Consider the following 14,700-nt stretch of genomic DNA (forward strand, 5'->3'; position numbering starts at 1 on the left):
CACATTTTATACAGATAGTAAGTACTAAAGATCATGGTTATATCAAATATATTTATGAGGTGACTTCAGTATACACAGCCAGAATGAATTTTGGTATTTTTATGGTTGAAATGAGTTCTGATGAACAGAATACAATTTTTTAAAATTGAACTGATGGGAAATCAGGGTTGGTGTACACAGGCTTCATTCATGACAGTTGTTAAAGACCTGCTTGGATTGAAAAGGAGAAGTCATTGGAGTACCTTTGGTCCAGAACCAGAGCTGGCCACACAATTGTGGGGCCTAAGTACAAAGTGAAATGTCCAGCCAAGGCCATCAAGTGAGTCTTTCCTCCCCACAGCCTGTTTTCTCAACCTGCGTTTCTCCCCACCCACAAGGGATTGCAACTTCCATGGATGAGGGTGGGAGAGAAGGTCCCGCCCAGTTGCCTGCCAAGTATACCAGGACACTGCCAGCCCAGAGCAGGGACAGCACTGCTGTGCTCTTCCCCTAGATGCTGTGGGGTCCATGCCCAGTGGAGACCCTCCCCACACCCACTCCCAGGCTCATTCAGGAAGAATATTGCCTCCCTGCCCGCCAACCTGACCTAGTGGCCACCCTGTGTGAAGGTTGGCAGCAGTGGCGGAGCAGTGGGTGGGGCCCGGGCCACCAAGGAGGAGGCTGAACTACAAATGAGCTCCTGTGTCCCAGGGGATTTCATTAACAAAACACAAATCGAAAAATAAATGAAGAAATGCAAGGCAGCGCAGCTGTGCCTTAAACCCCAAACAAGGCTTTCTGAGCACGGGTCCCCGTACAACCACGCTGGCTGCCTGGCCACGAATCTGGCCCTGCCTAGGACGTTTGCACAGGGCCTCAGTTTCTCACGCAGGCTTCACTAAATGCCTTGGTCATGTGTTGAGTGTGCAATGTTTAGTTCAATGCTATATGAGAACCTAGCTGAGAGTAAACTGTAAGATCTTCAGAGGGGTGGTCAGGAATGCTTTTATTCTTGTTTATCTCAAAGCACTTAGCACACTGCTTTTAACACAAAATGCACTAACAACATAAACTCCGTAAATCACGTAAGTCACAAACTGAGATGCTGAGAGATAAAATATCCCCCTGCACATATGTCGAGTTGAAACACAGTTTTAACTGCAGCCACATACACTTCATTTCTGACCAAGAAACCCCATGCAGCCTTAGGGAGTCTCTCGTAGAAGGGTAACTTCAAGGGACAGCGTGGGAAGAAGGGTTGAAGAGGGAGGTTTCTGAGCAGGATGTTGTGTGCTGGCTCGGAACTCAGCTCACATCGCTGATATACACGCATCATAAAGCAATTTAGATTCTTCAGGGAGAATTAGGTAATGATGTACACTTGGAAATTATAAGAAAAATGGAGACACGCCTTAAATGCTGTGGTTGAAAGCTGGAACCCACAACCTCTCAGCCCCTTACTATTGAGCCTGCTTAATAACAAAATCCTTTCCTGACGCTGTGAATAATTGCCTGGAAGAGGGAGCAGGCGACGAGGCCCTTCTATTCTGCGCAGTTCAAATACCTATCGGGTGCATTCACTGACTCCCTGCTGTTTGAAATCCGCGAGCCAAATGGCTGCGGGGAGAAGTCGCCAAGCCGGTGCATGGAAATAGGCCTGCCCAGGGGAGAAAGAGGATCTCGGAGGGCTCTCTTCTCATCCGCTTACAAATACCGATGAAGCCTTTTTGCACCGCTGCCAGTTGCTATGGGGACGAGTGGAGAACACATGTAAATACTCGGCGTGCGTGAGACACGCTGAGGTCCCCGGGTGCAACGTGGTTCCTCTTTCCTTGGCTTTTCCCTTTCTGCCTCTGAGCTGCAGTTCGCCGCCACATCTGTGGTTTCGGGCCTCAGACTCGAGCGGCTCATTTTTGAGGAACTCATCTATCACGAAAGACTGGGAAACACCCCACATGGAGGGTCATGGGACTTGGATTTGAAACAGAGTTCCCCCACCTTCCCGAGCCTCCTTCTTCTCATCTGTAAAATGGGGGGGAAGAAAGCCTTCTTCCTGCGGGGGAAGAAATGAGGACCAACTGGGGTGGGGAGGAGACCGAGGACAGACATGACGGGCTTTGCGCAGATGAAAGCACGAGGCTTGTTCAGGAGTATGATTATGTAATTACTGTATACTCCCGAAGGCTTGCCAAAGCGCGGTCTCCTTCTGGCACGGGCATGTGGAAACGGGGCAGCTCGTCTTCAGGTGAGCGGTTAGACAGCCCCCCTCCTCCTCCTCGGAGTTTGAGTGGAGGTCCCCAGCCATGCACGTCGTCCCCCTGCAGGCAGGCGAGCTTCTAGCAGAAACCCAGGCCCTGCAAGTGGCTCCTGGCGCCTCCCGCCCAATGCAGCAGGCCGGCAGATGCCCCGCCCCACAGCCCTAGCTCCACACGGGCGGAATGGCCCAGCTGCCAGTCTCTCCCGACCCGCGAAAAACCCTGTTCCCGTCAGTACACTCCCCAGGCTGGGAAGCCAGCAGCCCCAGCAGCAGGGCCTCCTTAAAGAGCTGCAGGGGACCGGCGTCCGCGTGGCAGGCCCGGGTCGAGCGCCCGCGGCTGCCCCTCTCCAGCTCCCCGCGCGGCTGGAGGGGCGGGGCCAAGTGCCGGGCGGGGTCGGTGCTGATTGGCTGCCGCCACCCACGCTCCGCGGAGGTCTCCGCAGCGCGTTCCTTCCTGTCTCCTTGGTAACCGGGCAAGGTGCTGGGAGACACAGGCGCGAACAGCGCGAAGAGATTCAGTCCAGGGAGGGGCGCCCCCCCTTCCTCCAGACCCGCCGTCCGTGGGGGCGCTAGACGTGCGCTCCCGAGGTGTCGTTCCATCGCACCGCACCGCGGCGGCTCTGGGCTCCGGCCCTCGGAAGCGCGGGGCGAGCACACGTGCCTCTCGGCCACACAGCCAGTCGGTGCGGGACGCGGCCCACGCTGCCCGCCCGGCCCGCGCTCCCACCTGCCCTGCCCGGCTCGCGTGCAGGAATGTGGGGTGCGCCTGAGCCCCGGCTGGGAGCCCAGTCCTCTTCCCTGGACACGCCACGCCCAGATAGCACATCTGGAAGGAAAAATACATGCATGTATGCATATACACGGCCGGGGCAGGAATTCCCCAGTCCTCTCCTTTCCTTGACACTCCACGCCCCACGTAGCACATCTGGAAGGAATATATATACACAGTTTCCATGAAGTTGAGAGATGGGAGGACTGTAGCATCTTGCAGGTTTTTGTTTTCCTTTGTTTGTGTTTGCTTTGCCAGGAAAAGGAAGAGGGCTAAAAGGGAGCTTTGAGTGATGGAAGACGTGCTATTGACAATGACAAGTGGGCGGCGCTGGAGGGAGCATCCGCTGCAGACCAGGCTGCTTTAGGCGTTGGGGATACAGCAGTGACCAAAATAGGTAGAAGTTCTTGACCTCCAGGGCGCTGCGTTCCAGTGAGAGAAGCAGACAATAAAAATTACGAATTTGACCACGCTCAATGACTCATGCCTGTAATCCTAGCACTCTGGGAGGCCGAGGAGGGAGGATTGCTTCAGATCTAGAGTTCAAGACCAGCCAGAGCAACATAAAGATAACATCTCTAGCCGGGCGTGGTGGCTCACGCCTGTAATCCTAGCTCTCTGGGAGGCCGAGGCGGGCGGATTCCTCGAGGTCAGGAGTTCGAAACCAGCCTGAGCAAGAGTGAGACCCGTCTCTACTATAAATAGAAAGAAATTAATTGGCTAACTAATATATATATATATATATATATATATATATATATATATATATTAATTAGCCGGGCATGGTGGCGCATGCCTGTAGTCCCAGCTACTTGGGAGGCTGAGGCAGAAGGATTGCTTGAGCCAGGAGATTGAGGTTGCTGTGAGCTAGGCTGACGCCATGGCACTCACTCTAGCCTAGGCAACAAAAGCGAGACTCTGTCTCAAAAAAAAAAAAAAAAAAAAAGATACCATCTCTACAGAAAAAAAAAAAAAGAAAGAAAAATTGAAAAAAAATTGAAAAATTAGCTGGACATGGTGGCGCATGTCTGTAGTCCCAGCTACTTGGGAGGCTGAGGCAGGTGGATTGCTTGAGCCCGGGAGTTTGAGGTTGCAGTGAGTTATGACACCACTGCTCTCCAGTCTGGGTGACGCAGAGTGAGACCCTGTCTCCAAAAAAAATTATACATTTAAAAGTTACAACAAAAGTACAAATAAGTAAACTCTGTTGTGCCCCCTCCGTGCGCACACACACACACACACACACACACAGCAGAGCAGGAGGGTAGGAACTATAGGGGGTTTGCAACCCAAGATGCAATAACCAGGGGCATCTTCACTGCGAAGGTGGCACCTGGGTCAAGTTTGGGCAGATGTGAGCTGTCCCTGGTGTCTGGAGAAAGACCATCCCAAGACCAATCAGGAGGCCTCTGTGGCTGAAGCGATGAGTGAGAGACGGGTGACTCTGGACTGTGTGACATGTCAGATCAGGGAGGGCCTTGAGAGCCACTGAGGGCTTTTGCTCTGAGTTCAATTAGGAGCCATTGGAGGGTCTTACGTAAAGTGACATGATTTGACTTCTCTTTGGGGATCATTTTGGCCACTGCATGGAGAACAGATTAGGGTGGAGGGTGTCTTAAATCTGAGCCTGAAGTTTGCTCTCACTGTTGAAAGGGGAATTGGGAAATTTTAGAGTCCCAGAGTACCACCAAAACTTTCTCCTAACGATCAGAAGGACTGAGAAACTGGAACTGGGATACTTTGGGTGTGATTCAGTGTTAACACCACCTGAAATCATTAGCTATCACCTGTGGTTCATCTTCACTGCTTGGACAATGTGGTCTAGCAGCTGTCTCCAACTTTTTTGGCACCAGGGACTGTTTTCATGGAAGACAGTTTTTCCACCAGGGGGTCAGGGAGAATGGTTTTGGGATGATTCAAGCACACTACATTTATTATGCACTTTATTTCTATTACTACATTGTAATATATAATGAAATAATCACACAACTCACCATAGGTTGGGGACCCCTGGTAGAGAGAAGCCAAATGGTCACCACACCGGAGGCTATAATTTATTCAGCCCATGGAGGTTCTCTGCAGGCAGCTGCTATTCAGCTATGACTTGAGAGACCCTAAGCCTGACCCTCCTTAACTCCATTTGAATTTCAGCTTGTACTAAAATTCAAAATGTAAAATGTTTTATTCAAATGCAGTGGAGTCACCAAGTGATTCACACACTCTCACATGTGCAAAAATATGCAACTCCTCTGTTTTCTATAACTGACCAATCTTCCTTATGCTCCCTCAACCCTGTGTAGAATGGGGAAAAGACTGGACTGACACTGGAAGTCAGTATATCTTGGTCTCTGCCAACATCCTCTGGTCCCCCCAAAATAGCACCTGCTTCTATGGTTGGCAGCAGAGGTGTTATTATGTGACGATGGCTGTGAGAATGAACATGGTGACCTCTGGTCTTGGTGGGCTCCACTCCTGGGTATCTAGGTCAGTTCAGGTCCTGTACTAGTGTCCCCTGAAGTGCTCCTGGTCTAGTCTGTCCACTGGCATGCAATGGCGTCCATGGCTATGGGACACTGACCTTGTCATTGCCCCTAGAAATCAAAGTACTTGGTCTCAATGACTTCCACTTCCAACCTCTGCATTTCCAGCCATCCGCCTTGAACCTCGCCCTTCACCAGGGCCCATAGAAACACAGATATGTCACATGGCTATCTATGAAAGTCCCTCTGTCTGCTAATGCTGCGTATCTCACCCAAGCTGTGTTAGACCTGTGCCAAGACAAATGTGGGGCTTCTCCTAGGTGCTTTCAGCCTCCTCTAGGCTGTGTGTGGGAAAGTAACCACTCACCCCAATGTTCTCAGTTCCCCAATACCTTTCTAAAGGCTTCTATAGTTCCCTACCCAACAAGGCTTGGCCTTGAGGAAGAGGGGAAGCAAGACCCTGATATTCAAAGGTCTTACCCAGCTGCCATCTCTCTTCTCATTCCCTTTCTCCCTTGAGCACGGAGGAGTGGACTTGCCCTTTTTCTCACTTCCTTTGTGGTAAGAACTTTCCCCTTAAAATATCTTTTCCCTTGCTAGAATGTACCTGCCCTGCCCACCTTCCCAAGGCAGTTATGTTTTCATCAAATGTGCCCTCAGGGAAACAGACAGGGAGGCAGAATTAGGAATGTAAGAGGCTTACTGGGCATCTTAGTTTGGGCTTCTGTAACAAAATACTGTAGACTTGGGTAGCTTAAACAACAGAAGTTTATTTCTCCCAGTTCTGGAAGCCAGAAGTCTGAGATCAGAGTGCCAGCGTGGCTGGGCTGCAGATTCCATCTTCTCATTGTATCCTCTCATGGTGGAAAGAGTGAGAGCTCCCTGGGGTCCTTTTATAAAGGCAACAATCCCAGTCTTAGGGCTCCACCCTTATGACCTAATCACCCCCCAAAGCCCTCACCTCCAAATACCATCGCCTTGGGGGCTAGGATTCCAGCATATGAATTTAGGAGGGACACAAGCATTCAATCTATTGCATTGGAGAATAACACTCGTGAAGATAAAGTGGGGAGGAAACAGGATGGAACAGAGAGAGTGTCAGATCACAGTGCAGGCCTGAGGTTTTGGCCAGTTTGATGGGAATTCCAGAGCAAAGATTGCTCATTTGAGAAACCCCGTGTTGAAAAGACACGACCACAACTTAGAACCCCCTCTGTGCTCATTCACTGTTTGGGGGTGCTCGGAAAGAGAATGGCCTCGGCCTAAACGGTGAGGAGATGCTAAGGTGCCAACAGCTGGAGGCTGGTAGCTGACTGTCCCCCTGTAGCGGGACAGCAAGTTCTTCCGCACAGAGATCCAGATGGGTGCCCCCAGTACTGCCACAGTGGTGGCTCATGGAGGTCGCTGGAGAATGATCGAGAGGGAGCAATAATGAAAACCGTATCTGTTTAATATTTTCTAAGTTGTCTACACATTATTCAAGTTCTCAAAGCCATCACTGAACATAATCTTAGCCCACATCCTCTTCGCTGCAGGTGATTTTATCCACTGTGACCACAGCTCAGAGCAAATAACACAGATTTGACTTCTCTCAAACCTTTCCCAAGAACATCTTCACGGCACAATGCTTGACGGCCATCAGCATAGCCCTCGCAGAATCTTCTGCTTTCTGTAAAAGCCCAAAATGTCCATTTTAATTTAATGTTTGAAGCCAGCCAGTGCCCCACAGTTAATCTAAAGCCAAGTCTTTACCAAGACAGCATTCTGTGTGCTGCCAGGGAAATGTCAGTGGTCTGTTGATAGCTAACTAACGGTGCAAAATCTCTTGCAAAGAAACCTCCAGTGAGTCAGAAGACAATCACCCAACTGTCTGTTCACCAGGTTTCCTTCCTGTGAGTCACTTTACCAGGCTCAACTTCTTCTTTCTCAGTTTCCAGCCCTTCTCTGGCTTAATCAATGGCAGTTAAATCCAACATTATAAATCTTGGCCCTATCCATAGATGTGTGTGGTCCTCTCTCCTGGACAGCCCTTGAATGACAGTGGTAGACAGGAGATACAAAGAGCTGAGAAAGGGGGTATGTGAGGGAAGGGAGAAGCAAAAATGACTGCAGGTCTAGAAGCTTCTTGCTGCCTCAGGGGTTAAAACACTGGTTAGTCATAATTTATCAGAAAGGTGGCCAGTTTCCTGAGAGTAGTGTTGCCAGACAAAATGCAAGAATCTCAGTGAAATTTGACCTTCAAATAACAAATAATTTTAGTATAATAATGTCCAATGCAATATTTCAGACATACTCATATTAAAATTTTTTTCTTTGTTTATCTGAAATTCAATTTAACTAGGTATTCTATATTTTTATTTGCTAAATCTCATAACCCTGTGGATGCCTTTTTTGGCCTCCACTCATCTGTACTCAGATGCTCAAAATAAACAGCATTTTGCTACCAAAATAAATAAAATAAAATCTGGTAACTCTACCTGGGAGATATTTTAATTTCAGTCTCATCTCCTTCATTGAGGAGTGTGACAAACTATCATATTGAGTAGGAAATAGGATAGTACCATCTCCTCTTTTCTAGTAGAAAGTTCTAGGTTACCTGGACTTGAGATAGTTCCTCCTGGGGCAGCCTCTGCCTTCCCAGCTCTGCTCAGCCCTGAGCACTTCAGTCTGACCATTGGCTCAAACTCACCAGCAGATCCCTGAGAGTGGACGTGTTGTTCTTGCCTTGGTATTTTCCATAACTAAGAGCTTGCATCCCACAAGCCTAATGAACTTCGCTCTTGCTTTAATCCCTGCCGTGTTTGTCCGGTTGGTAGGACTGATCTTTTGCCTTGGTTTCTGCCTATAGCTGAGGTCTTGAACTCTAGGTTATTCAGTTGTGGTCGTGACATTCTGCCTAGACCTTACCATTTCCCTCTTTAAAGCGATTCCCTCAGCCCGTGCCTAGGGTGTGTCTCTAAGCCAAACACATCACCTGAAACCACAATGCTGACCCCAAGCCTCACCATCTTCTAGAACAGAGGTTGCCAAATCTTTTTTATAAAGGGCCAGACAGAGTATATTTTTGGTTTTGTAAACCCTGTGGTGTCTGGCACAACTACTCAATTCTGCCATTGTAGTATATGTTCCAATAAAGCTTTATTTACAAAAATAAAGCTGTTACAGGTCATGGTCTATGTTTGGCCCAAGAGCAATAGTTTGCTAACTCTTGTTCTAAAGGATCCTGTGACCTTGCTGTTTTTGCCAAAAAGATTCCACTTGGATAACACATGCTGGCCTATTAGCTCATAGGAGCCATTTATTTATTTGATATGATTTTGATGGCTTCTCCATGCTCTCATCAGGGGCCAGTCCCGTTTTACAGTCTTGGCACCCTAGTGTTGGGCTTGGCAGTTCCCAGCTTTCTTCTCTTCCCCTCCACCTGCCTCTGAGGTCTTGGCATGGCTTGAGGATGAACATGCTAGAGTAAGGCAACTCCTGCTTTTGTTTCCACACGATAGCTAGGATCCACCCCCTCTTTTTCCACAAACACTACCTTAGTTTGAGATGTAGTTGCCAATGCTTTGGACTGATTCCATCTCCTCTTTGGACTTCTACCTGAGGCACCTTCATCTGCCTATCACTGCTGATGTGATGTCCCTTTCATCTAAGAAAGTGAGACTACCCACCAGTGCTAGGAATGGTTTGCATCATGATAGCTATGGGTTTAGAGAAAACCCTTCCCTCTCAGATGATGGGGAAAAAAAAAACCTTGCAGAACCAGGCAAAGGCAGATGGTACATGGTTTCAGGGATACACATGAAGTGCTTTAGTGTGAAAAAAATTCCACATTATGAATTCTATTGATGCTGTTATTAAAAGTCATTATCAAAACAACCTGGCTAGGGTGTGAAAATGCAAAGCAGACTTCACAAGTACCTTAATAAATGTATGCATACATCCACTTAGTCACAAGGACAGCACTCCGAAACCTAATGAGTGAATTTCAAAAATAAAATTTTAAATTAGAAAAGGAAAACCATTTTGAAAACAGATCCCCACAAATAATGTTTTAAAATAAATGTTGATTGACACTGGCTGCTGCTGCTCTGGGTCAGTTTGACCACTTTGCTGTACACATCCTTTTATGGGATAAATATTTCTCTCAAAAGTTAAGTGAAATTGAAGGTTTTGTAAGCCACATCCTATGTTAAATAGAGAGAGCTCATTTTTTTTTATTTTGCAGACTTCCTTCATTTTTGAAAATGTGTTTTCTAGTTATTTTCTTCCATTATGACAGATTTTCAATAGCCATTATATCTCTAAATTAAAACCTTATACTTTCTTTCCTAAAAATATTTTTTAAGTTACCGGAATTCCTTCAAATCAGTTAACTATTATAAATTTATTTGTGATGACTTTGGGAAGAATCTAAAACTATCAGATCCTTACATTACTGCCGTTTTGTGGTTTGATTATAGCTAGTTGCACTAGACAGGTGCTGAGCACATATGAATTGACATAAATGGTTATCTAATAATTGTGATCAATGGTCAAAACTTTATTAATAAACTTTTAACAGGTATATTTGGCATAATTGTTAAACAATAGACTGTACATATTTAAAGCATAAATTTGATAAATTTTGGCGTATGTATCAACTTTGAAACCATCACTGCCATCAAGATGAGGAACATATCATAATATCCAGAAGTTTCCTCATGCCCCTTGGCACTCCCTCCCTCTCATCCCTTCCCATCTGTCCTCCACTTCCATCCCCTTGCAACCACTGATCTGCTCTCTGTCACCATAGAGCACTTTGCATTTTTCTAGAATTTTATATAAGTGGAATCATACACTATGTACTCTTGTCTGGCTTCTCTTGTTCAGCAAAATTAGTTTCATATTCCTTCACGTTAAAGTTTGCATCAATAAATTCATTCCTTTTAACTGATGAGTAACAATAGTCCAGTTTATTTGATAACTGTTTAATAGCAGTTTGGTTATCCATTTACTTGCTGGTGGACATTTGGGCTGTTTTCAGTTTGGAGCTGCTATACAAACATTCATAAATAGGTCTTCATATGGTTATATGCTTTCGTTTATCCTAGGTAAATTTCCCAGGAATAGAATGACTGGGTCATATTTCTCTTAGGTAAATACCTAGGAATGGAATGACTGATTCATACATGAGGTGTATGTTTAACTTTTTAAAACATGCTGAACTGTTTTCCAAAGTGTGCTGTTTACAGTCCCACCAGCCATGCGTGAGAGTTCCAGTTCTATGTCCTCGTTAACACTTGATACTGTCAGTCTTTTTTAATGTTAGCCCTTCTGATATGTGTGCAGTGATATTTCATTATTTAATTTGTATTGCCCTGATGACTAGTGATGCTGAGAACCTTTGCGTGTGCTTATTTGACATCCGGTATTTTCTTTGGTGAATTATCTGCTCAAATATAAAATTTTTTAAATTAGGTTCTTTGTTTCCTTGAGTTTTGAGAATTCTTTATATATTCTGGATCCAAATTCTACCATAAATATATAATCTGCCAATATTTTCTCCCAGTCTGTAGCTTATATTTTTATCCTTTTAACAAGGCTTTTCATGAAGAAAATGTTTTTTATTTTTGATGAACTCTAAGTTTTTAAATTTTTTATTTAACAGACAGTGCTTTTGAGTATCATATGTAAGAATTCTTTGCCTAGTTTTATTTATTTATTTATTTATTTATTTATTTATTTTGAGACAGAGTCTTGCTTTGTTGCCCAGGCTAGAGTGAGTGCTGTGGCGTCAGCCTAGCTCACAGCAACCTCAGACTCCTGGGCTCAAGCAATCCTCCTGCCTCAGCCTCCCGAGTAGCTGGGACTACAGGCACACACCACCATGCCCGGCTTATTTTTTCTATATATATTAGTTGGCCAATTAATTTCTTTGTATTTATAGTAGAGACGGGGTCTTGCTCTTGCTCAGGCTGGTTTCGAACTCCTGACCTTGAGCAATCCGCCCACCTCGGCCTCCCAGAGTGCTAGGATTACAGGCGTGAGCCACCGCACCCAGCCTTTTGCCTAGTTTTAGATCTTAAAGATTTTCTCTTTTTTCTTTAAGTTTTATAGGTTTATGTTTTACATTTAAATCTGCAATCCATTTTCAATTAATTATCATATAAGCCATGAGACTTAATTGAAGTTTGTTTTTTATTTTTCACTTATGAATGTCCAATTGCTCCTGCTTTTTGAAAAGACTATCTTTTCTCTGTTGGATTGTTTTTGCACTTTTGTCAAAAATGACTTGGTGGCTGGGCACGGTGGCTCATACCTGTAATCCTAGCACTCTGGGAGGCTGAGTTGGGAGGATTGCTTGAGCTCAGGAGTTTGAGACCAGCCTGAGTAAGAGCTAGACCTGCCTCTACTGAAAACAGAAAAAATTAGCTGGGTATGGTAGTACATACCTTTAGTCCCAGCTACTCGGGAGGCTGAGGCAGGAGGATCACTTGAGCCCAGGAATTGAGGTTGCTGTGAGATAGGTGGTGACAGAGCAAGACTCTTGTCTGAAAAAGAAAAAAAAATGACGTGGCCATATCTGTGTAGGTCTTTATGTGGGCTCTGTGTTCTCTTTCTTTGATCAGTGTGTCCGTACCTTTACCAATGTCATACAGTCTTGATTACTGTAGACATGTAATTCTTGAAATGGGGCAGAATGACTCCTGATACTCATTTTTCTTCTTAAAAATTGTTTTATTTTAGTTTGTTTGCCTTTTCATATAAACTTTGGAATAATTTTGTCTATATTCACAACATATCTTGCTGAGATTTTGATAGAAAGTGTGTATGGCAGTTTGGGGTAGAATTGACATCTTTACTACGTTGAGTTTTCCAATCCATAAACACGATATGTCTGTCCATTTATTTAAGTCTTCTTTGATTTCTTTCATTAGGCTTTTGTAGTTTTCAGCAGATACTTCCTGCATGTATTTTGTTAGAGTTACACCTTAGTACTTCATTTTTTTGAGCAATTGTAAAAACTATTGTATTTTTTATTTTGGTAGTCACATGTTCATTGCTAGACTATAGAGATAAAATTATCTTTTCTATATTTATTCTGTATCCTTGACCTTATTGAACTAACCTATAGGAAGTTTTTGTAGATTCCTTGGCATTTTCTACACAGACATTCATGTCATCAGCAAATAAGGACAATTTTATTATTCTTTTTCAATATGAATGCCTTTTATAGTATTTATTTTTCTTGTCTTAATGCATTGGCTAGAACTTGCAGTACCATGTTGACTAAGGATGATCTTGAATAAAGGTGGACATCCTTGCTTTGTTCCCAATTTTATAGGCAAAGCATTTAGTCTTTCACCGTTAAGTATAATGTAAGCTGTAGGTTTTTTGTAAGTTGAATAAGTTCCCCTCTATTCCTATTTTTATGAGAGTTTTTAAAATCATGAATGGGTGTTACATTTTGTCAAATACTTTTATGCATGATTTTGATTATGATCATGTGGTTTTTTGGGTTTTTTTTCTCTTTTGCCTGTTAATACTGTAGTTTCCATGGGCTGATTTTCAAATACTGAAACAGGTTTGCATCCTTGAAATAAACCCCATATGGTCTGGTGTATAATTCTTTTTATATACTGCTAAATTTTATTTGCTAATATTTTGTTAAGAGTTCTTGCGTTTATATACATGGGGGATAGTGGTCTGTAGCTTCTTTTTTTGTACTGCCTTTGTCTGGTTTTGGTATCAGGGTAACAGTAGCTTCAGAAAACGAATTGGAAAGTGTCCTCCACCCTTCCTCACTTAACAGCTACATAATCACTCCCCAATAAGATTCTTCTTTTTTTTTTTTTCAGTAACTCGTAGTGTATTTATAAAATGAAAAGCTCTCTATCAAAATACACTTTTCACTGGGAAAAATAAATAAAAGTGACAAATGGATCTACACAAAGTAAACATGAACTTTGGTAGATTTCAGTGTAGGATAGTCCGTCACAAGCATATTTGCCCTTATTCCCCCAGAGCTGCTCAACTTCCGAGTTAAGAATTTTTAAAGTATTTTTAACTGAGATTTTATTACGTTGACATTTGTTTCTCATTCCACATCATCTTCAGCCAAGCTCTGAGCACTTACAATTCTCTGACTAATTGTCGGGAGCTTAGTCAGAAGCATCTGGAACACTGGTGGTGGAAGAGTTTGCTGTAACACCTGTAGCAACTGCTGTGGCTGTCCACACACAGCAATTGCATTCGTAAGATGGTCCACACCCTTCTCATATTCACCTTGAGCTAGTAACTCTTCACCAAGCTGTATTTCTTCAAGGAAGACTTTCTGAACAGCCTCAGCATCTTTAAGATCTGGTAACTTGGAAAGTCCAGCTCTCTCCTTGGCAAGCTTCTGTTTCTTTCTTCGTTCTCGAAGCCTGTTCTTGAAGTTGGGGTCGCTCCGTCTCTTGCGGTCGAAGTAAATGCAATACCCGATGAAAAGGGCCCCGCAGACACCGGCGGCGATGGCGCTGTTCCGGCCCACCATCTTCTCTTTCTCCCTAGAACACGGAGTGTAGACGGCGGCGGCGGGGACAGCGAAGAAGCGATTGGTCGCGAACCCTCCTCAGAGCGGACAGAGCCGCTCAGTCCCCGACGCCCGCCAGCCTAAGATTCTTTATATGACAACTGTGGTTCAGATGTGAGATCATCCCTGGAAGTAGGAGTGTCCTTCCACCGCAGATTCTAGATGAGATTATAGATGACTAGGAAATACAAAAAGATATTTCTATTAGGACACAAAGTTGCTCCACAGTGTAACACCAGCCCCTCTGGCCTTCCCGAGTGGACTGGCCATGGGCTGCTATATTACTTACGGTGCTTAGTAGGCTCTTTGCTCATTTTTTTTAATTACAGACTTTATGATCCTAACCCTGTTCTAACTACTTCTACCCAATTATCACACCCAAACATACAACCATATACTGATTAAACTTTGGGGTCACATAAATTCAAATTTGAATTTTATGACTGGTCTCATTCCCATTCTTGTGGCTAGGGGTGGGCTAGACCCTGTGAATGAGCAAGAGAGACAGAGAAAGAGAGAGAAGGATGCTGAGCAGATAAACACAAAAGCCCCTTTTGCACTAGGTGGGGAGGAATAATGTCAGTCCAAGTGTGAGATGCAGAGCAGGCAGGTTGAGGACCAAGTTAGTTGATAGGGAGTTTCCCAAGACGGGACGAGTGTG

The 14,700-nt window shown here is 44.7% G+C and overlaps 1 protein-coding gene and 1 long non-coding RNA gene across 2 annotated transcripts; one reads left to right on the forward strand and one right to left on the reverse strand.

Annotated features, from left to right (window-relative positions):
• The first annotated feature begins 2,713 nt into the window (after positions 1-2,713).
• On the forward strand, positions 2,714-3,476 carry LOC142870466 (uncharacterized). The gene is made up of 2 exons (XR_012918831.1): positions 2,714-3,084; positions 3,264-3,476. It is a non-coding gene; the product is annotated as an uncharacterized LOC142870466 (long non-coding RNA).
• A 10,008-nt stretch (positions 3,477-13,484) lies between these two features.
• On the reverse strand, positions 13,485-14,144 carry LOC105866209 (mitochondrial import receptor subunit TOM20 homolog). Its single transcript, XM_012755424.3, has one exon. The coding sequence runs from the start codon at positions 13,998-14,000 to the stop codon at positions 13,563-13,565; it is 438 nt and encodes a 145-aa protein (XP_012610878.1). The 5' UTR covers positions 14,001-14,144; the 3' UTR covers positions 13,485-13,562.
• Between the last annotated feature and the right edge of the window lie 556 nt (positions 14,145-14,700).

This window comes from Microcebus murinus, chromosome 4 (assembly GCF_040939455.1).
Source record: "Microcebus murinus isolate Inina chromosome 4, M.murinus_Inina_mat1.0, whole genome shotgun sequence".
NCBI classification, from domain to species: Eukaryota; Metazoa; Chordata; class Mammalia; order Primates; family Cheirogaleidae; genus Microcebus; species Microcebus murinus.

What these genes read in the sequence shown, in the direction of transcription:
- LOC105866209 (XM_012755424.3), bottom strand. Translation starts at nt 14,000, where the DNA reads ATGGTGGGCCGGAACAGCGCCATCGCCGCCGGTGTCTGCGGGGCCCTT.